This window comes from Arvicola amphibius, chromosome 9, assembly GCF_903992535.2.
Source record: "Arvicola amphibius chromosome 9, mArvAmp1.2, whole genome shotgun sequence".
Classification (NCBI taxonomy): domain Eukaryota; kingdom Metazoa; phylum Chordata; class Mammalia; order Rodentia; family Cricetidae; genus Arvicola; species Arvicola amphibius.
In genome coordinates this window covers 95,964,262-95,987,601 of record NC_052055.2, presented here as the reverse complement: position 1 = coordinate 95,987,601, position 23,340 = coordinate 95,964,262, and the positions used below count along the sequence as shown (strand labels likewise).

The following is a 23,340-nucleotide window of genomic DNA, read 5'->3' as shown; positions in this document are numbered from 1 at the left end:
GAGGTATATTACTGTATCTTTGAAAAGAGAAGCGTTCGAAAGGAATTAAAGCCAAATGTATTCAGTTTGCAAGGTGACCAACATGCCATGGGACCTTTGTCAGTGCCCCAATCTGAAAACGCTAGGAACTGAGCCAAATGACTTCAAAGATCCCTGGCAGTTCTAATTGATTGCTAATTACATGTATGCACAGCCTATAGGAATAGGAATTGCTAACCAATCACACATAGTTCTTGACATATGGCATATTTCAGATGGTTGTAACAGAAGGTTCCTGTGCATTCTGAGTGATGAATTCTTTGTTCTTTGGTTCTTTTTTCAGCAATGAGTCTTCCTAATGGCTTCCATTGTCGCGTGTCTCCAAATCCCAGCACCGCCCCCTTCATGCCTGTAAGAAAATCAGGAGAACTTGGTAGATTTCTGTAATCCTTAGATATGGCTGACTCTGAGAAGAAGTTAAGTTCTGTGACACACCAAGGCACAAGACAAGTATGTGGCTCGTCCTTTAAGTTTGTTTGGAAAGTCATCCTGTTTTATAGATAGGTGTGCAAAAGCTTCAAAAAATGCAAACTCAATAATTATATTCTCAACTCTAAGAATTTTTTGTTTTATGGTGATAGAAGAGAGACTCTGGAACGACCCAACGGCCATAGAGTAGTGAACTAGTTTCTATGGAGCAAAGGACTATGGGATTTGTAGTTCTCTCTGCTATGTCTGTGCTCAGCAATCCATCTGAACCCGGTTGCTGATGTCTCCTCCTCGGTCTGCTCTCCAGACTCGTACTCCTCATCTACTGCGTAGAACAGTGGCTTGGGCCGGATGACGTCCCGCCTGCCCCATCCAGCATGCTCCTCCCATCTGCTGTTGCTTCGGTAGCTGAAGCTGAGGGCCTTCTCTCCTCTGTGTAAGCTCTTCATCGGGATCATGGCCTGGGTCTGCCGTCTTTCCTGAAGGGACCCTGCTCGCGAGTGTGCTCTAAACATCAAGGGCTGGAGTCCTGGATCGATGCCGTCGTCATCTAAGAAGACATCGTGACAAGAATGGAAAGAAAACGTGAAATCGGAGTTAAGACTTCCTGCCCAGGTGCAAGAAGGCTCAAGACTGCAGCTCCTGCTCTCCGCTTTATGGCTAACTTGGCTTTCCCTTTCAACACCACAACCTCAGAGGACTGGGGTGGGCAGTGCTATATGCTTGGTGCTATAAATAAATGGGGATGCATGGAAACCTGTGCGTCTAGCCAGTCTCCCCTAGATGCCTAGCAGAATAGCTTTTCACACTAACGGATTAATAATAACATAAAGCATATACTAAAAATAGTTTTGTCTTCTAAAAGATAAAGGCTATACTAAAAGTTCTGTAAAAGTGGTTGGGATTTTTTCCCCCCCTGTTTGTTTCTGTTTCGTTGAGACAAGGTCTCATCCTGTCATGTTGGATGGCCTTGTCTTGTCTTTCAAAGGGTTGAGATTACAGGTGTGAGCCCCATGACTGGCTCCTGGTTTGATGCTTAATTGGTCGCTTTCTGAGAGCTTTATATCTGAGTTTCACTGCCTGGATGTTGAAAATGTAATCTTGGAGAAACAGAATGGGGGGGAGGGTGGAGTCAAAAAAGATCCCAGGCAGAGGCAGATGCTCTCCTATCAATGGAGTCAATTGTCAGCAGACTGCAGTGGTGCACGCTGATGTGATGGGGCTGCGTGCCTGTCTCTGTCCTTCTCATTTTGCATATTTTATGCCACTTAATTACCTTAATGGCCCTGAGAGATGTATAAAACTATTGCCCTCAAATCCTATGCAAAGTGCCTAAAGTTATTGTTCAAGATGAGGTGACTTTCAGTATGATACAGCTGGCAAAAGTGGGGTTGGAGCCATTCCCCTGTATCCTCAGGAGGTAGACCAAAACTCACACATGCTCCGGTCTCTCGTGTAAAATGGCACAGTGTTTGCCTATAACCTGTGTACACCCTACAGTTTCATTTAAGTAATCTCTAAACCACTTAAAATACCCAATACATTTTAAATGCTAAACAAATATTTACTTTATTGTATTTGGGGAGTAATAAGGGTGATAAAAGTTTTCTTAGATGCAGACATCAGCTGTACATATCACATGTAGCTGCTAAGGCTGTGTTATGAGGGGGCAGGATCTCCAGGTATCCATGAGATGCCCTGTTTTTGAGTCATTTCAAGATTTCTATCCTTTCCTAAAACACAGTGCCTTTTCCTCCCCTTCAGCGAGGGAGCTCTTTTACAAATGTCATCTATTGTTTCCTTCAAGCTTTAGACTCATGAATTTATTTTTCCCTGACATGTTCTCTTCAGACTTTCAACATTTTCAGGCATGTATTTATAAATCTGAAAATTGTTCTTTCTCCCACATTCTATCCCCACCCCCTAAAAATGCAAATAGAAAATAAAGCCAAAAGAAGTGACATAAAATTAATACTGTATGTCTAAAGGCTTGCACTCGACAAAAATATGCATATATTACTAGACACAAGGAAAGTGTAAATACCCTGTTCAGAATTGTTTGTCCAAAATGCAGCCAAATCATCACAGGCAGGTAGCTGGGGGCTGACATAGGGGATGCTCTGCTGGAGGTAAAGATAATCTATTTGCTAGTTTTCCTTCCCAATTCCCATTTAATTGGTGCTGTGTGGATCTTGAACCTCCATTCCTCCAGCTCTTTTGGTATTTGTAAGACTCTCTGAGGTGTGGACGCTCCCTTCTGTCCACAAACACTGTCCCGTGTTTCATTCGACCCACTCCTCCTGAGAAAGAACTCTCCATGAGTGGACAGAGTCTAGCCAGGCTTGCTACCTCCTTCGAGATTAATGTAGAGTATAGCCCAAGCATTTAGAAGAGGCTTGCCAAGTTAAGCTCAGTTTAAGTGACTAATTCTGCCCAAAATGTGAAGGAACATTCTGTAATGGAGAAGGTGGAGGAGAGAGGGTAGGGATCATACTTGGTCCTCCTTCACATGTCTACCTGCAGATGAGCACCCAGTCCTCTTGTCCTAGGGAAGGACAGTGGCTACATCTCAAGTAACACGTGAGTATCTTTACCTTCCTCTGGACTAACAGGCTTAATTACCATGGCTAAAGGAGAAACAGGGAAAGTGCTTTTGCTTGGGGCAGGGTGGAGCCAAAGCCTCAGGGGATTAGCGACTTGGTACAATTTGCATTGTTTAGTGATTCAGACCCAGAGAGCAATACTTCCTTATCTCTTCATTTTCAAAAGTATATATGTACACACATATTTTTAAATATCTATTTAATATATATTAAACCATTTCAACCATTTCCGAGTACAGCACCAAGAGCTTTCCTGCTTCCCTGTAATCCTCAACACCATCCATCTCTAATTCCATTGGCTTAAAGCTGTCTCACAGGCAAGAGAGGTTTTAGGGTGGGGATCTCCATAATTACAATAAAACATGAACCCCAAAGGTATAGGAGCCTTGAAAGAGTATGCAGGTCTCTAAAACCATCATGGAATTCACAGAAATCCTATCAGGGGCATGCAAACCTTGGCAGGCCTGCATAGAGTCAGGAAAAACAGTGTTTCCATAGACTCACAGTGGTTGCTCAGTGGTTGAGGAAGTCATGCCACCCAAGGTCTCCTAGCTAGACTATCCCTCTTCTCCTGGTTTTCAGAAAGAAGGTGATCTCAAACAATCAAACTGTTAGCCACACATCGAGGACTCTCCATTTCATTGTGATTGCTTCCATGGTCTTTTTTTGGGGGGGAGGGAGCTCTTTTTTGTTAATTCTTGTTACATATTTTTTGCTAAATATGTAAATACAACCGGCTCAGTCTGGTCAATCTTATTTGTATGTGTATGTTTCAGGGCCGGCCATTTGGTATTGGGTAACTAATGGGTGTGTTCTTCCCTAGCTAATCTGATGGTGGTGTCCTTGTTCACGTCACGGCGAGGCAGCTGTGCTGGTGAGAAGTCACGAGGGAGACTTCATGAGTGTAGCTTCTCACATTGACCGTAATCTTTTAAAACTTGCTAAGGGAGGCTGGTAAGTTAAATTTCATTACCTTCATCTCTCGGATTTCTAGTTCAAGCACTTTCATTTGGATGAAATTTAGAACCAAGTTGGCATGTAAATAGAAAGAAAGAAACCAAACCAACAGAAACTATCAGAGATAATGATTTTACTTCAACTCTGGATTAATTCATGAGACGTTCCCATTATGGAGAGTTCTTGTCCTTCCCATGGCTAGTGTTTCCTGCATGCATAGCTGGCTGTGTGTGATGTAGGTGTGTCTTCTATCTATCTGATGATTTCATTGGATAATTAATAAAGAAACTGCCTGGCCCATCTGATAGGCCGGCCCTTAGGTGGGTGGAGTAGACAGAACAGGAAGAAGGAAGTGAGGTAGATGGCTCAGTCAGATGCCACTCCTCTCTTAAGTTAGGCAGACCACCGTGCCTCTTCTGAGAGAGATGCCAGATGCAATGAAGCTCCAACCTAAGATGGACGCACGCTAGAATCTACCTGGTAAGGCACCACTTTGTGGTGCTACACAGATTATTAGATATGGGTTAGTCAAGATGTGAATAAGAGCCTGAAAATAATGGGCCAGGCAGTGTTTAAAAGAATACAATTTGTGTGATGTTATTTTGGGGCATAAGCTAGTCAGGGCAGCCAGGAGCCGGGTGGCAGGAAGCGGCCCGCAGCCTCCTCACTACAGATTGGCGCCCAACGTGGATAATTGAATCCACAGAAAGCCTGAGAAAGCTTGGGAAAGAATAGAGTAAAGCATGTTTTCTTGGTAGCAGCTATTTCTCAGGTTTGGCTTTGCTTGCTAGAGGTAAGAAAGCACTCTCATCTAAGAGAGGCTTCCTGACTCAGCTTTAGCTGCAAAATCTTGCAGCTCTTTTAAGAGGTCCTGCTACAAAACACTTAAGTGGTGTTGATGAAGAGCTGAACGCATGCTTTTCGGTTTTCAGCTGTAGCCGGAAAAAAGTTGTGCTGTTTTTAAATGCCAGCTTTCTGGGCCATCCTGCCAGGGCAAACTCTGACTCTTTCAAGCAGGCAGTCCTGACTATGGAGCTTTTGATTGTTGTTTGACACTGTTGCAGCTTGCTTGCTGGCAGGGACCTTGAACTGCCACAGAGTTGTGATGATAAACATGGCTACAGCCAGTACCTCTGCCATGAGGCTGGAAAGCTAAGGAATGGGCTGGATCCAGCCGCCAAAGTCACGGCTTTAGTCCTACTGATATATTTGGTAAATTAAAGCCTCATGTGGTCAGAAAAAGAGAAATATACAGTAAAGAAAGATTCAAAGACAAAGAAAACCTCTAAATGGTTTACAGTGTGTTAAAATTATATGCAGGCTAAAGGTTAAAGTTCATAAAAAACAAACAAACAAAAAAAAAAAAAGAAAGAGAGAAGTTTGTTGTGGTGGTACACACCTTTAATTCCAACACTTGGGAGGCAGAGGTAGATTGACCTCTGTGACTTCAAGGTGTGGCAGGACACACCTTTAATCCCAATGCCTGAGAGGCAGAAACAGACAGATCTATGTGAGTTCAAGGTGTTGTAGAACACACCTTTAATCCCAGCACTTGGGAGGCAGAGGCAGATGGATCTCTGAGAGTTCAAGGACAACCTGGTCTACAGAGTTATTCCAGGACAAAAATATAGAGAGAACCTGTCTCAAAAAGTAAAAGTAAAAAATAAACAAAATAGAGGTTAAAATAAAGCTGCACAAAGATGGAAAATACACAGAGAATCTTGATACTATATACTATTATGCTCTCTTTGAATTGTTTTACTGCTGAGGAAGGAGCAACAGCTGCTAAAAGATATTTGTTTATAAATGCTGCTGAACTAATCCAAGATAGATATTTTGAAAATACCTTGACTTCAGAATTTGGATCTAAGGATATGATACTTTGGAAAAGAGATGCTTCTTTTGTTTTTACAGAAAATGAGACCCTATGGATTGCTTCTATCCCAATATGGTATGATAGACCACGCCCTCCTGAAAGGTTGCTGTGAACACCTTCAGAAAATTACTTCACCCAACTGATGACTGAGATGAACCTGGCACACAGGTTACACCATGAAAGATCTGATTAACAGCGTCCCCATTCAGCAGGAAGCAGTTTGGAAAGAAATAACTGCGCCCATGTTCCCAAATATTGTTTATGAGTGTTCTTTTACATTTAAAGGGGGATATAATATGGAGATGAGTAATTTGCATTGATATGGATTTTGCTTTAGTGATTTAAATTTAAGGTCAATTTTGTTATATGTATATGTATTTCTGATACTGATTAATGTATTGTGATTGTGCAGTTCATTTAAAAATGTAATGTATATAGGTTGTTAATGGATAGTTATCAATAATAGTAAAACTTATAGTAATGTTAGTTAGATTTTCTAGCTATATAGAGATATATTTCAGTTAGATAGGCATTCTTCATATCTTCCAAAGACTACAGAATATGGCATTTTAAATGTTTTAATAACTTAGAGCTTTTCATGACAATGAGACACGTCTGCTCCTGGCAGCACCAATCTACTGCAAGAAGATGATGGGCATCGAAGGGGATCCTTATGGAGTTTGATAGCAATTTGCTCAAGAAACTGCTCTTGCCTAAACTGTTGCAGAAACTGGACACAAAGAACCCACAGAGAGAGGACTAAATGTGAGATGATCTTTCGGGGTTCCTGATTCAAGAAAGAGTCTGCGAGACATTCTGAAGGACACAGCAGATAGTGACTGAACTGCCTTTGAAATTTCCTGCTGCATAGAAATGTCTGCCGGATACTTATGGGCCTGTAGGCCGAAGATGGATGCCCCAACAGTACAAAAGAAGTTTGAGTGACTGTCCAGGCAGTGAGATGTCTCTGTCATTTCTAGAGTTCGGAAGTTGCTTATTTCTTGTTTACTTAGGTAATATTATATCCTTCTGGAGTCTTTGATGGAGTTGAAGAATAGATAGATAGTTATAGTTTGATAACTGTTTTGTTATATGTAATTTTACTATGTTAAAGTGAAAGCTTTTCTTTTTTGTTTAAACAGAAAAAGGGGAAATGATGTAGGTGTGTCTTCTATCTATCTGATGATTTCATTGGATAATTAATAAAGAAACTGCCTGGCCCATCTGATAGGCCGGCCCTTAGGTGGGTGGAGTAGACAGAACAGGAAGAAGGAAGTGAGGTAGATGGCTCAGTCAGATGCCACTCCTCTCTTAAGTTAGGCAGACCACCGTGCCTCTTCTGAGAGAGATGCCAGATGCAATGAAGCTCCAACCTAAGATGGACGCACGCTAGAATCTACCTGGTAAGGCACCACTTTGTGGTGCTACACAGATTATTAGATATGGGTTAGTCAAGATGTGAATAAGAGCCTGAAAATAATGGGCCAGGCAGTGTTTAAAAGAATACAATTTGTGTGATGTTATTTTGGGGCATAAGCTAGTCAGGGCAGCCAGGAGCCGGGTGGCAGGAAGCGGCCCGCAGCCTCCTCACTACATGTGTGTGTATCCGTGTCTCATTTCCAGTCAATGTTATCACAGATGAAGGTTTCTGGTATCATTCCTCTGCAAAGGTAACAGCAGAGAAGATATAGATGTTTTCCTTTCTAATTCCTGTATGTTCTTGCTGCAGTGTGCCCCCACAATAAACTCCTGTTGAACCATAACTATTGAATGTAATGAATTTGGAAGGTATTCAGGAGGGTTTGTTCTCAGTACACTGGGGACTGCTCTCTAAACAGGTTGTTATTACATAGGAGAGTTCCCTGCCTTGTCTTCTCATGCATGTGCCTGCCCAGCATTCTCATAGACTGCGACTGCGTGATGTCATTAGTCATGGGATGACATTCTCATGAAAACCTCACTTGATGTGGGCCGCCGAGCTTGTAATGTTCTGCCTATCGAACCATGAGTCAAGTTAACATGTCTTCTTTATAAATTACTTGGTCTTAGGTGATCTGTTTAGCAACAGCAATGAAAACATGCTAAGGGAGTGCATACAGTTTCCAGGCATTGATGGCTTTTACGGAAAATATGCTTGAGATGCTATTTTGTTAAAGGAAACTACTAAAGGGTTAGGATCAATGAATCTCGTGAATTTGTTGAAGCTGTGGTTGCCCGCACAAGATCAAGCCAAACAATATTCTAGCATAGAGTGGGGAGGAGTTCATTGGCCTCCACCCATGCTGAGGAATTATAGACAGTTGATGGTTTTGGAGTAAGGAAGAATCAGTTTTCTTTAAGATATGGCTCCAGTTAGGGCAACTTTCCTCCAGTGACGGCTTTACACCCAGGAAAATGGGCATCATAAATTGGAGTTGGTCAATCACTTTAAATTAAAAAAGAACATGATGTTGGCAGGGGTGGTTGATGGTACAAGACAGGATATCTGTAGGGAACTATAGGAAGGAGTGGGACAAATATGATTAAAATATATTGTGTGACATTTGTAAAGAATTATCCAAATATTATAAGATAAATGTTAAAGTCTTTTCACCAATTAAAACTGATGAATACATAAATACATTTTTAAATACCAAACAACTCCTACCTTCTGGAATGAAGCACACATTGCAAGGTTTAGTATTTAGAATGACTGCGTGACTGTTCGCTGTAATGCTTGCGTACACTTGCACATCCATCCCCCAAGAACCTGCCTGCTGTCAGCCCTGGGTCAGAATCCCACAGTCCTGATGACCATGCTAGAAGAGAGCTGTGGCATGTTCTTGTTTTCTATTCACTTAAATGACAAGATTTATCTTGAGTTATTAGACTAAGAAAGAGATTCTAAAACCCATCTGTTCATGTCCCATGTTTGTGTATCTCTTTTTAATTCCCTTTACTTTTGTTTGTGAGATGCCTTCATGATACCAAATGACACTAATTACCAGAGTGTCATCAGGAGCAGACAACAAGATTAATGAGACAAAATTACTATCCAAAGCCCTCTTCAGAAGGAAGGAATTTGATATAAAGGTGGCCTTTCATTTTGTAGAAGAAGAAGATGGTGTTAGAAGGAACATAGTCATAGCAAACAATCTGAATCGTACACTTGACTTACTCCATATACAAAGAAAAGGCTCAAGATGGGTTGAAATGTAAATAGTTTGCTCTGTGCAGTTGACTAGTATTTTATCATTAAAAATGAGAACTAAATTCCTACCTGTTGAGCTGAGACATCTATCTTCTCTGGGACACTGCCAAATGAACTAGGAAATTTAGGGTTGGCCGGGGGAGGGAGAGGAGACAAAACACTCGCTGATGTTTGATGTAATGTATAGGACGGTAGGATGCTGCTGTGCTTCCAGTGAGTCTTTATGTAGGATATTGGCTCTGTGAAGGTCAGTGTAACAGAGAGAGAGACCTACAGAAGGGTGTAAATGTTCTGTAGTGATTACACCTGAGTCTTTAAAAGTCTGTTTAACTCCTTTCGTTGTGTTTTCCCAGTGATGGAATTGGGTTTGAAAAGAAGCCATTTTAAGCAAGAAAGACATAACCAAAAATCCTTTTATTTCAAAGATTATTCATATTTCCCATAATAAATAATTATTTTAAGGTCCTGTGCCTTTAGCTTATTTGACTACCCAAAGTGATTTTTAAGGTTTAAATGAGTATAAAATCAAGTGGGTATCATGGCATATGGTTCTATTATATATCACCCTTTTCTAACAGACCTCATTTTGATATACATTTGAAACACAGCAAATTTATTAGAAAAAGGAACTTTTTTCAATACCTAGGAATCTCGATTATGTGTTGAATGGGTAACTGTTAATATGACTAAATCACCCCAATAAAAGCTAACCTAATATTTAAATTTCATTGGACCCTTACAATTGTCCAAAAGTGATCCTTTTATACATATTTAAGACACCAGTGAAGAGATCATGTGACCCTCTAATATATGCTACACTCTAAATGGCTGGGAAAATTAAAACAGGATAGTAGTGCATGACAAAATTGTGATGAGTTCAAATTTCTGTGCCCATAAATAAAGTTCCGAAATTTATTTGTAAAGGATGCTTTCATTTTTTTCTCATTCCAGTTTCTACTTAATAGTCCTGATTGTGCCTCTTGGCCCTCGCGTCTCCAAATCTTTACCATCTGACCCTGCTCAGGGGAAACAGCAGCCAAGAGTGGGTTACCTGTGGATTCAGCAGCCCTTGCTTCTCTCCTTGCTGACAGGGGATTGCTGTAGGGGAAGGAGAGGTAGCGAAAGTTCTTGGTGCCCACCTGTGGGTAACGAGAAGAAGCAAAAGCAGAATGAGCTACTGCAGTTTCAATTGGCACACAGTCAGTAAAGGGAAGGAGGCATTTAATCACTTAATTACATCATTGGTTTAAAGGAAGCAAAACACTTCTGACCTTAATAGACCTTAATACTTAATATCTATTCTCTCTCTCTCTCTCTCTCTCTCTCTCTCTCTCTCTCTCTCTCTCTCTCTCTCTCTCTCGTTTTGAAAGAACCCTTGTGAACCCTCCAGAGTTACTCTCATAGCCTCGCTCAAGATTAGATTCAGAGTCTGTTCTAGACCCGCTGTCCATCCAGGAGTCCGTATACATTGAACAGGATACAGCCTCAACGAGTAAGATGTTAGGGGCTCACTGGTGATGTGAGGAGACTTGGGAGACTGGGCAAAAGCAAATCCTTCTACTCAACGTCCTGAGAGAGGCCTAGAAGCTTTGGTCTGAGGAGGAGTCCCCAGATGTTCAATACTTTGCCACCATGGGTTCTGGACGTAGACTCAGCTCAGGGACCACTTGATGTCACTGATCTACTTGGAAAGCATCTCCCCACCATACCTCATTCACAGATGCTCAAAGCCCTGAGTCCCGGATCCAGAGGCGGGGGCTGCTTTGGTACGTTGCCCCCTATGACTTTCTCATCTCTCTAGTAGCACGTGAGGTTTGAGTACTTAGTAAGCGATAACAGTGATTTACCCTCAACTAACGAGGCTCTGCCCCGAGGGCAGTCCCAGTTATTAGGCGGCAGCTTCCACATACCGGCTTTCCCCAGGGCAGACTCTGTCCTTTCCGCATGCTCTCCCTCAAGGTGTTCTGGCGGCGGATGAGAATCTCCTGGGCCTGCTTCTCACTTGTTTGGGGCTTGAGGTTATATTTGTTGTAGGACAGAGTCTGCAGGAAGAGCGTAATAATAGGCAGGTAAGAACTCCAGTGTTACCTGGGGCCCCAGAAGCATCCAGAGACTTCTAGAGTGGGTAGACAGAGCTTCTGGGCGAGCTTTGCCTCTGGCATGACTGAGAAAGCCTCGTGTGAGGAAAGCCTGCAAGCAGACTCTCGGGCTTGGCTGTGGCTGTGGACAGTGCGTTCATGAATCCCTGCAGTGGGTGTATCACCACCTGCACCCCAACTGGAGACCTCCCCCAGCTGTGGCTGCCCTGCACACACGTGTTCTTTCCCCAGGGCCATTTTTATATTCTAGGCCTTCAGAGTTAATGGGTAAGGAAAATATAAAAAGTAAATTTTGGATTTCCCACAAAGTTTCTGCTTTTCATTTCTCTACACACAAGTGTGTGCATGCTTACTGAGGTGAGCCTGCAGCATCCAGCGGGTACTTTGCTGGGAAAAATGCAGATGGAAGGGACACAAGAACTAAGGGAGAAACTACTGAGCAATTTGAAAGGATGGTAGGGAGGGCCTCAGGAGAAGATCCACCAACGAGTTTGTTATTGTGTGACTGAAACACAGCATCCAAAGACAGTGAGTATAAACAAGAAAAGGTGAGACGATTCCTAGGGATAAGAAGTGAAAATAGACATACATGCTTCCATTTTCTTGTTTCTTATCAAACACAGTAAAAGAAATTAGGCTTTATAGTACATAATATATGGGTTCATAATGAGCCAGGTGCCTACCCAGCCCCAAAGTGATATATATGGTCAGTTTCCTTCCTGAATGAAGAGAGTATTCCTAACAGAGAATTTGTGTGTTTGTGTGTTTCATTAGATTTCACTTTACTGTGTTCTGCTGAATGTGGACCCAGGTTGCCGATAGGCGATTTTCACTATCTATTAATGAAATCAGTCTTCCTAAAACAGGAAGCTACCAAGAAGGAACTTTTCAGGTCAAAGGAAGAATGAGAAACCTACTGACTCTGCTCCACCTAGCAGCTCCTTATCCACGTCTTTGGACAATTTGTGGAGAGGGGAGCGAAGAACCATGAATACAATCTGACATGAGGTTCTTGTCCATCTTCTATAAAGATGAATCAAACTTAAGTACATTTAATAAGTTTATGTATTCCTACATACTAGATTAGGAGGCTTTACTTTAAGTAAAATTTGGACATCTGATCTTCCATTGTCCCTGTCAATTTGGCCTTCTGCAGAGAGCACAGGAGTTTCTACACATACAGTGTACCATGCTAGTGTCTTTTCTCTCTTCCTTTTCTGTCCCTTTTAGAAGGAATCAGTGCCCGGATGAAGCTGGTTCATTCTCACTAAATTTTGAGTTCTGCTAGAGAAAGAGGGCTTCACTCTGTACCTAGACCGTGCACATGTGTGGTGTGTGCAAGCTATAACAACACAGAACAGAATTGGAATATATTGTTCTCTTCCTTCGAAAGTCCGTGGAAACTTGGAGAGCAAGAGAGGGCCTGTGCTGAGGCCTGTTCTGTGATAAGTTTAGGGCGTGCCTTTCTGTCTCCATTCCACTGCGTCACAGTTTCCTCTGTGGTTGTACCACTGGAAACCTCCAGAAGTTAGTCTTTCACCTCCCCGCCCATATGGATTCTATGCTGAACACGCTAAGAGGAAGTATTTTAAAAAGATGTGTCCAGAGTCCCAGTGGGACCAGCTCAGTTTCCTATCAACTGCAACTTAGGGTCACCCAGAATCTTACCATATACTCTGCCTGGCCCTGCCCCCAAAGTGACTGCTAAGTCCCTAAGACAAACTCTTTTAAAACATTCAGTGATAAATGTCTCCAGCCATCTGTCTTGCACCTCTTGTCCAGACTTGAGGACAACAGATGATTTCTACACAAGCTCTCTGCCAATCCTTCAAGCTGTAGACTGTCGCTATAATAAGCAGTGGATGTCCAATTGCTCAGGGTAGCGTTTCCAGGAGAGATTTTCCTTTGAAAGAGTAGAAGACTTTCTCAACCCCACAAATGCTAGAGGTGGGTGGACAAACAGGTGTGTTGTCAGTTTTTGGTGAACTTGACACAAATTGGAGGCATATGGAAAGAAGACATCTTAAATGAGGGATTGCATTTATTATATTGGCTGCAGTCAAGGGTGTGTGGGCATTTTCTTGATTCCTGATTGATGTGGGAGGAGCCTAGCCCACTGTGGGCCATGGCATCCCTGAACAGGTGGTCCTGGGTTATAAGAAAGATAAGAAAGCAACTTGTGGAAGCCAGGGGGAGTGAGCCAGGAACCAAAGCTCCTCCATGGTTCCCGCTCCATTTGGTTTAGTTCTTGCCCTGACATCCCTCAGTGTAAGCCAAATAAACCCTTTCTTTCTGAGTTACTTTTGATCACGGTGTTTATCAAACTAGAATAGTAGGAAATGGGGACTGGTGAGTTCTATTTTCAATGACTAGAAAGTGGAGGTGACCAGGTCCCCGCAGCCTATCACTACACTCAGTCCACTGATCCTATTCTGATTTGATTCCACTTGACACTTCGCAATAAATCCATGAATGAAAAGTGGCCGACATACTCAAATTAGGATGAATCAGGAAGAGTGATGCTGCCTAGTTTAGAAGAGAGAACACTGAAGACCAGACGAAAGAAGACAGTGGCTATCTGCGTGTCTACAGCTGGGGAATAAAAGAGAATGTGGACAATGAATCATTTCAGAACTTATTGGAGTTTCAGGGCTCCAACCTCCTTCCCTGTATCCTTAAGGTGGGGAAAACATCCAGTACCAGGTACTCAGTGAGCCTGGCTCTCCCTCAGCTAGCCATTCTTCCCACCAGGAAGTTCTTATCTCGGTAGGGAAGGTGAAATGCGATAGTCTTGCTGGAACAGTTTCACTTGGAATGATTTGAAACTCATTGAAATTTACCCTAAGAATATTGTCACAGAGCTGAGCTATAGATTCCTTCAGCCTTTTCTTTCTCTGACACAAGCTCCTTAATCGTCAACCTTCCTAACCCAGAACTACAGAGAGCACTGACCTTCACTGGCTGTGTGAGTCTGGAGTCCTAGAAAGAACACTGGCTAGGCGCTCAGCAGAAACTCTTAACTTACATTAACTTTATCACCTTGAATAAATCCAATCGTTAAAATTTCTAACCCCAATATTTACTAGTAAACAAATAGCTTTGACTAGATGATTTCTTAATCCCATCCAAAGCATGATCTATGGCATTACCCAAAACAAACATCCTTACAAGAGAATACTTAATCACAGCCAAGAAATAAAATGGGCCAGAAATAAACTGGACTTGAAAAGTCTTCTGCAAGGGGTGACGTTGATTTAACTGCCATTAACTCAGAGTCTCTGAAGATCCTTCTGCTAAACTCTAATGAAGAAAGGGTCCAGACCAAAGCACCAAGATGCCAGTATTTCTTTTTATTCTGGCTTCCAGCATTGTAGCTTCATGATTCCAACCCAATAAGTGCTGTTTGTTGACTTTTATCATAGAGGACCCCACTGGACATCTCGAGGGACAACAGGATCCTGGTGCCATGTTTTTCTTACACTATAGGAGGATGGCTGCATCTGTCTTCCCTTTGAGGACAGGGAGACCCATGGGTTCTGAAAGCACTGGCTACAGGGCTAGGGCAGCCTGACCCCTAGAGCCAGCAACTGGATCTGCATTTTTTTCTTAAGGCCCTGGTGCCAACCTGGCAGCTGACAGCTGGCTTTCTGTTCTCCAAACCCAGCAGGCCAGCTGCTTGAGAGGACACTGTGAACAAGGCCAGGCCCCCGAAGAACTGGCAGAAGCAGAACAAGGCAGGGCAAGGCAGGGGGCAGCGCAGAGGGCTCACGCTTACTCTCTGTCGAACTTGGTACATGTTTCTTGTCAGAATGTCCCGCATGGACTCCACATCTTCAGGGGAAAGCCGCTTGGTTCCCTGTATCCTCTCGGGCCTGGAAACACCATGGGAGAAAAGCCATTATTTTTCTACTTGGACAAGGAGTGCCATGAAAATACAATGGGCTTTGCCCTGTCCTACCCTGAAGGAATTCCTAAATTCCAGGATCATATTTGCCCATAATCATTCCTGCCACCTTGGCAAATCAGTTTCAAGTCCAAACATAAGTTTCGATTTAAAGATTTAAAAACATGTTCTCTCTTACACTTTCCACATGGTTATTATTGTAACCCACTTTTCAAGGGAGGGCTAAGGTATAAGCACCAACTAATTTATAAACTACAATAAAAATCAATTATTTGGAAATGATGCCATAAAATACAATCCCAAAATTTTACTGTTCAATGTAATAGAAATAAAACAAATCAAAAGTTCGGGTTTTTTTTTTTTTGTTAGTTCTTTGTTCGGTGTTATGTGGATGGACAATAAACAGTTCAGAGTCCAATACCATCCACACCACCGCATTTTGTGCCTCACTGGTATGTTGGGTTATCAAGGTTACATGAGAAAAGGAAGCTTTCTGGAAATTTTGCCTTTAGAGGTCTCCCATGGTGAGTTTGAATTGTCGGCTTGAAATGGTCTAGAGTTGCCTGAGAAGAAGGTGTTCGTAAGGGGTTGCCTAGGTCAACTTGGCCTGTAGACAAAGCTGTGGGAGATTGTCTTGACTGCCTTAATTGATGTAGGAGGACTCAGACCGAGGAAGCTCCATTGCCCAGATTGGGGCAATGTAAGAGTAGACAAAGGTGGCTGAGCACTGAGCACTGAGCATGCCTGCATTTCTTTTCTCTCTCTCTCTCTCTCTCTCTCTCTCTCTCTCTCTCTCTCTCTCTCTCTCTCTCTCTCTCTCTCCTCTCTCTCTCTTGATTTGACTGTGGTGTGTGGTGTGACTGGTTGTTTCAGGTTCCTGCACTGACTTCCCCCAATGATGAACTATAATCTAGAACTATATGAGTTAGAACGAGCACCTTTGCCCTGCCTTGCTTTGTAACAGGAGTTTTTTATTTATTATTATTATTATTTTGCTTTGTTTTGTTTTTATCATGGCAACAATAACTAAATTGAAACAGGGCCTTATCTTTGGTTAAGGAATAATTGAGAAATGGGACTCACGCTTTATAAACAGAATTAAACGATTTGTACCACGGAGATCACCCCAGCTGAGGCGCTGGGCTCCCAAAGAGTTTAAAACTTAGCCTCAGGGCCAAGCTAGCGATCAATGCCCAATTGTCCCCTGAGATTTCAAAGCTAAGATGTTGCTATGACAAGAATTCCCATGTGACGGATGTATTTGGTTGCAATCTAGTAGCGGTAATTGAGAAAACCTTTTTATTACACTGGAAATAGACATTTAGTCTAGAACACAGGTCTATGAAAAAAGGGGCTGAAAGCTCAGCCCTCCTTTCAGCATAGCCACCTTTCCCAACATCATGCTATAGCCCACAGGGCTTTTCCTTTTCTACTCTCTGCTCATTTCTTGGAAGCACAAAGGCGCCAAAGCCTTCAGCATCTCCTATCTCATATGGTCAGGATAATTGGTCATAGGGATAAATCAGTAAATTCAATACAGGTTACATTTAAAGCACTCTCCCAAAAATTTCATAGCCATTTGACAATAAAAGTGGTTTGGATATAATGTGCAATTGATGAAATAAAGGGATTTTATATGGAGTATCATGGGATACAAGGACTTTAGTTAGCAGCTGCTATCTGCAGAATGACTGACGTCCTTTTCTACATGATGACTGAAATCAGGGTTTCTCTGTCTTAAATTACAAATGTCACTTATACTGATATTAGGTGACACCCTCGATGATCTATGTAAATGTAATTGTACTAATGTCCTCCAAATGAAATTGATTCTGATTTGGGTATGCCTGTTCACGCAATCTGAACACATTCTGTCATTATGGTGTGTGTGTGTGTGTGTGTGTGTGTGTGTGTTTGTGTGTGTGTGTTTGTGTAATGGATTACTAAACCGAAACACCAGCTAGTCAAACATTTTTATGTTCTACGTTCATATAAAACAAATAGGAAAACCACTGATAAAGGAAACGGCAGGCGAAACTTGAGAGAGCAGCAGAGCTGGCTTGGCATTCTCCCCGGTTTATAACTGACCACTCCAGGAAAGATCAGGCTTAATTAAAGTCCTCTTGGGTTACTGGCTAGAGTTGAGCACCACAGAACTCTCAAAGCTGTGCCTCTCCCTGACTCACACCAAGAAGTGGCAGCTACAATTCTACAAAATCACTAGGTAACCTGAACCAGGAGATACCTGGAGTGATCTTCATGTCACGTCAGGAACACACCTGTCCCTGGAATGCTCACATGCCAGCCGCAAGAACGACACAATGCTTAGAAGACAACATTGCTGGGACTCTTTAGGACCAGCGATTCAGAGGGTAAACTGCACAGCTCTTGTCTCCGGAACATTCATATATTACAGGAAAAGGGAATCTCTACTGCTAACATAAACCAGGAAAATCTAAATCCAATTGCATCTGTACACAAGACTTACATTTCTCCTAAATTCTCTCCTTCTTTGTCCCCTCCTTCCTTCCTTTCATGAGATGCTATATTAATGTAAAGACACTTTAAGTGAATTATGAAACCTAACAAACACTATACTCACATCTTAGAAAGAATATTCAAAGAACAACAACTACTGTACCCAAATTCTTTGAGAAGAATACATCTTTCAGTATCAAAGTCATGCAGTATTCCTCATGAGTTACTCCATCTGCATGGCTGCATGCAATATTCCTCAACAGTTACTCTATCTACATGGCTGCATACAGTACTCCCAATCAGTTACTCTGTCTACATGATGGCATGCAATATTCCCCATCAGTTACTCTGTCTACATGGCTACATACAGCGTTCTCCATCTGTTATCCTATATACATGGCTGCATACAGCATTCTTCATCAGTTACGCTGTCTACGTGGCTGCATACAGTATCCCCCGTAAGTTACTCTGTCTACATGGCTGCATGTAGTGTTCCCCATCTGTCTGTATGACCAGCTGTCTTGCATCTTTTTCAAAGGCCATTTAGACGTCCATATCTAACATGAGCAAAGTATGGTTTATAGGATACACAACATTCAGTCATGGAATTTACATCATAAACTATATCCCACAGTCTCCTGTCAGAAAATAAATTTAAGGTCTTAATCCCATCAATGTGAAATTGATTAAAATAGTTCTTAAACTACAATGAATTTACCTAAATATCAAAAGCCAAACAAACAAAGGGACTGGAGAAGGGACTTGGCAGTTAAGAGAACATACTACTTTCTCAGGAGACCTCAGTACAGCTCCCAGCACTCACATCAACGCCAAGGGGACCAGAGGCCTCTGGTCTCCATGGCACCTGCCCTCAGGCACACAGGACCACATACAGACACATAATTTAAAAAAGGAAGAACATGACACACTCAAACTCTTGAGAGTTTAGAAATAAAATGATTTGTGATGACCGAATTGTAACTAGTTATTCATAGTTGGTTTAATACCTGTAACACTAATCTCTATAAAATTAGTCTACTTATCTGAGGTAAGGTTTTGAGGAGCTCAGGCTGGCTTTGAATTTATTCCCTTTCTACCTCCAGTTCCCAAGTGCCAAGATGACAAGCTCCATCACCACACCCAGTAGATGCTGGGAATCAAACTCAGGGCCTCATGCGTGCCAGGCAGGTACTATAGCAACTGAGACATATTCTCAGGTTTAACAAAATTGTAAGAAGAAAGCTGTTTTATAGTTATTGACCTGTTGTGTATACATGTAGTGGTGCTTCAACTGTATTTTAATAAATAAAGACTGCCTGAAGATCTGAGAGTAAAACAGTCCCACTGGTCAGCCTTACAGACCAGATTATGGTAACACACACCTTTAATCCCAGCAGCACACTAGTTGCCATAGAAACTGGGTGGTGCATGCCTTTAATGACGGTGGTGCATGCCTTTAATCCCAGCCCTAGAGAGGAGTATAAGACAGGGGAGACAGCTCTCAGATGCCGTCTCCTTCTGAGCTTCCAGGAGGCAGGATTGCCCTTTCAGACTGAGGTCGAAGTAAGAGCCAGTGGCTGACTGTTTTGCTTTTTGGATCTTTAGGCTGAACTCCAATTTCTGATCCTGAGTTTTTGTTAATCGTGCTTCATATGTGTGGATGCATGTGTTGGTGTACAAGTGTAACAGTGCACACGAGAGGTGAGGGGACAACTTGTAAGAGGTGGTTCGTTTCTTCCACCACGTGGGTCCAGGGTATCAAACTCAAGCTGTCAGGCTTGACAGAGGGAGCCTTCCATCCACGGAGCCATCACACAAGCCCATAAGCTTCTTTGCAGCACGTATCACTCCGGGTCAGTGTCCTTTCGTAACCTCTAACAGATTACCCGTCCTGTGTGAGAGGAGCAGCTCTACATTGGAAATAACAAGAGAAATGTCTATTCTGACTCTCCCATAGGGTGGGTTGGGGATTCAAATAAGTACTACCGTGATCTATCTGGGATCCCACAGAACCAACATGCTCCAAGCTGTACCAGAGTCAGCCCAGACAGTAGCCTTGTCCTGAAGGTCCAAGAACTTGGAAATTAAACTATTGTGTCTAACAATTGCTTAAAGTCATAAAGAAAAAAAATATATGTGTATGTGGCCGTTTTCATCTCAGGTTGAATCCTGAGAGGCGCCTGAGTACACGGGTCTTTTTCCTATTATTGTATGAAGGTTTGGTTTGTGTTTTGTTTTTTGTTTTAGAAACTGGCCCACTTTGATCTCAGGAGAGGAATTTCCTTTTTACTTGGTGCCCTACAGATTTCTACTGAGATCAAATGAATGTAAGTTAAATACTAAAATTATACTGACCACCGCCATTAACAAAATCTTTCCCACTGCAGTTAACTTACTTGATTGGGCTATATGAGGTGGAAAAATCTCTTACCTGTAACACTCTTAAAGAATCTCGGATCATTGTCTGAAGAAACGATTGACTCAAAGGGAGCAGGGGAGCGTGCCAAACAAAACTGGTTTAAAAACTCCCTAGTGGTTGGATTTGAAGCAGTTGCTTATGGCTGATACATGTGATGCTATACAGAAGTTAAAAATACATTTTAGCCCAACAGACTGAAACATAGACGAGATTCTAGTCTGAGATAAGAGAAAATCACCCTTGCATTCCTAGACAAAGCGCTCACACAAGTAGCAAGCAAACTGATGGAGGAAGTTTCTAGTGGTTTGGTCTGTCTGGAACTGTCCAGCCCTCCTCTGCCTCTGTAGTAACTGCAATTCCTCCTTTGATGAGTAGGCTGCACAGCAGATCACATAAGACACACTTCTCCTAGAGTCACATGGATTCTTACTCCATATTAGACTGCGCTGTGTGATCTTGTATATTAATGGCATGCCTGGAAGGGCAGCACATATGTCTGTCTTCACAGCGTTTGGCACACACGCTAGGAGCCTCACAAGCAGGACATGACCTAAGACACAATGTATAAGGGATAGCCAGAAACTTTGGTCAAAGGTAAGATTTGAGCATGTTGTCTTAGAAAGTGAAATGAACGCAAAGAGAGAAACTTCGATGGATAAAATAAGAAAATGTCGAATGAGAGCAGAATCAGCATGCCAGATTTTCCCAGTCACCCCCCCACCCCCCCCGCTCCAGTGCGGCTCTGGACAGCATTGCCGGTAAATATTTGCTAGCACATTCCCATTTTAGCAGCAGGCGTCTCCTTTTAGTTACATAATGGCATGCGTGACACAAACAAACAAACCACCGAAAACAATCGCAGGGATAAAGAAGGCACAGTGCTTTCTGTTTAGAGCTGGTGCCTTCAGGGACACTTGTTTGTCTCTCCTCTGGTCTTGTAGGAAGGTGCTGGTGCTCCTGGTTCATTAGCAGGTGATGGGGGAAGGTGTTACCTGTGAGATAACACTCAGCCGGTTTGTGACAGTTCCATTGGTACCTATTCTTAGCTCTGTTCTCAACTGGCTTTCCTGATGTGGGGACATAATTGAAGCTCATGATCGAGTGTCATTATCTGAAGATGACAAGATGGAGGGGCTGGCGTGTCCTTTCCCTAAAGATATGCTGTCATTAACTTTTTGCAAATTATACACCTTTGCTTAGGAGAAAGCTGGGCTTCTTTGGGAACTAATTCTTGAAATATTGAAGGAGCTTTTGTAAAATGTCCAATGATTAAAAGAGCTTTTCTAAATATCTATCCAGCTCTGGGGACAATTGGTTACCAGGTGGTGGAAGATACTCAGCACTGATTAGGCCTGTCCCACTGCCTTGTCACACCGAATCTGGATTCCCCTTTTCACCTGGAAACCAGTCAACATTCTGGTCGTGCTCCAAGGTGGTCTCACAGATTTCAGACAAATCTCACATACAGACTCTTTCTATCGCAAACACCTCTTTAACTTTAAAGAGCCGTAAGCTGCCACACCTCTTCCTACCACCTCGTCTCCTCCCTGCCTTGGTTTAGGTGAAGTCCTCAAAGGTACATGTGTAAAATCTTAGTCTCTAGGGTGGCAGTCTTGGGAGGTCTCTGCAGGCCTTTAAATGGTGTGCCCTAGTGAGAAGCTTTTAGGTCATCAGAAGGGTGATCTCAAAGGGGATTCCAGGACTAATTTTAGTCGTTCCTTTCTCCCCTTGATTAAGGATATCCACCTTCATTGGGGTACATGCCTCTCCCACTCTGTTGTTATCAAAGAACCATAGTCTTGATCTTAGATTTGAACCTCCAGACCTCTGAGCTCCAGCTAACCTCCCTGCACTTTTACAAGTAGCTTGCTCCATATATTCCATGGTAGCGATACAGGAAAGACTGATGTACCTCCCAAATCCAAGTCAGCATCCCAGACATCTACCACCTCTCCCCACGGAAGATAGGAAGAGAAAGACAGCTCACGCAAAACACAACAGTCGAAGGAACAGAACCAAGTGAACAGAGCTTGTAGGAGAGAAATTTCTAATCAAGAAGAAAAGGAGAAAAATGTTATAAAATCTTCTGCCATTCTATGTCTTTACTTGGGAGATGCCATGTCAACGTAAAGAAGGCAACTTGATTAAAAAGTACTTCCCCCAACTGGTGAAACATGTCCAGCTTGAAGCAAAGCATGAGATGTCAAGAACGAGACAATGTTATTTTATGATTCCTTCCTCATCTAAAGCCCATGATATAATGGTTTGGCCCCCAGATCATGGCACTATAGGAATTGGGGGACCTTTCTGAGATATTATCAAGGGGGAGAGTTTCAGGCCATTGGGGACCTGCCATCGATTGAGACATAGGAACATCCAGCTTCTCCTCCATGAGGTGAATGTTTTGCCATCCTGGTGACATAATATGCCACCTCATTGCATGTCTGAAACCACCCACCAGCCGTGGACTGAGCCACTGGCCTCCTAGTGTGAGCTGAAATAAACCTTTCCCCTTCTCAAGTATTTGTTACAGTTCGGAAGGTTAACTGCCACACCCCTCTTTCCGCCTCCTCCCTTCTGCTACTTCTTTCAAAAGGAGCCATGACGTAGCCCTGAAATTCAGATGTTGAAAGTCTGAGCCAGCAGTTCTCAACCTGAGGGTGGCAACCCCCTGGCGAGTCACATATCAGATGTTTTCATTATAATTGATAACGGTAGCAAAACTGCAGCTACCAAGTAGCAATGAAATATTTTTATAGTTGGGAGTCCCCATGACATAAGGAACGGTACTAAAGGGGTGCAGCATTAGGAAGGCTGAGAACCACTGATCCAGATCAAAAGGCAGATGGAACTCACTGATAGGGTGTGAGGAGAGCAGCAGAGGTCAGTATCCCCGTCTCTACCATCTCGATGGCCTGCTTCATCTCAAGCTTCTTATACAAAGAAACGATGCTTGATTTCGGCAGGTTCCTCCGGATTAGAATTTTCCGTAGGTATCTATGATCAAACTTCTTGAACCTAAACATTAAAACCAACACCTCCATGTGTACTGTGGAAGCATAGATTTGTCTCTAAACAACTGACAACGGAAATTCCATTCTGAAAAATGCCAAGTGCCTTAAATTCATCACATTTCAACACCTTTTGTTTTTTTTTTTTTAAATCATAATATTTATGTATTTAAGCAAAAAAGAACGGCCTAGTGGCCTGGGTACAATGAAATCAACTAAACAAAAAAGAAAGGGACAAGGTACGATCAGGGCAGAGAGTGTGCATAAGAGGTGGGGGAATAGCCCTACTCAGTTCTAACTGTAAGACAAGAATTGAAGTGGCCAGGGCTTTTAAA

At 42.6% G+C, this 23,340-nt stretch overlaps 1 protein-coding gene across 1 annotated transcript in view; it reads right to left on the bottom strand.

The window, feature by feature from the left end:
* Positions 1-662: 662 nt before the first annotated feature.
* Positions 663-23,340, bottom strand: part of Slc9a4 (solute carrier family 9 member A4) — a 48,494-nt gene continuing 25,816 nt past the window's right edge. The window contains exons 8-12 of the mRNA XM_038343829.1: positions 22,851-23,012; positions 14,969-15,065; positions 11,005-11,136; positions 10,146-10,233; positions 663-1,018 (exon numbers count right to left, since the gene is read on the bottom strand). Of these exons, the coding sequence (XP_038199757.1) occupies positions 663-1,018; positions 10,146-10,233; positions 11,005-11,136; positions 14,969-15,065; positions 22,851-23,012 (835 nt within the window). The remainder of the gene's footprint in view (positions 1,019-10,145; positions 10,234-11,004; positions 11,137-14,968; positions 15,066-22,850; positions 23,013-23,340) is intronic.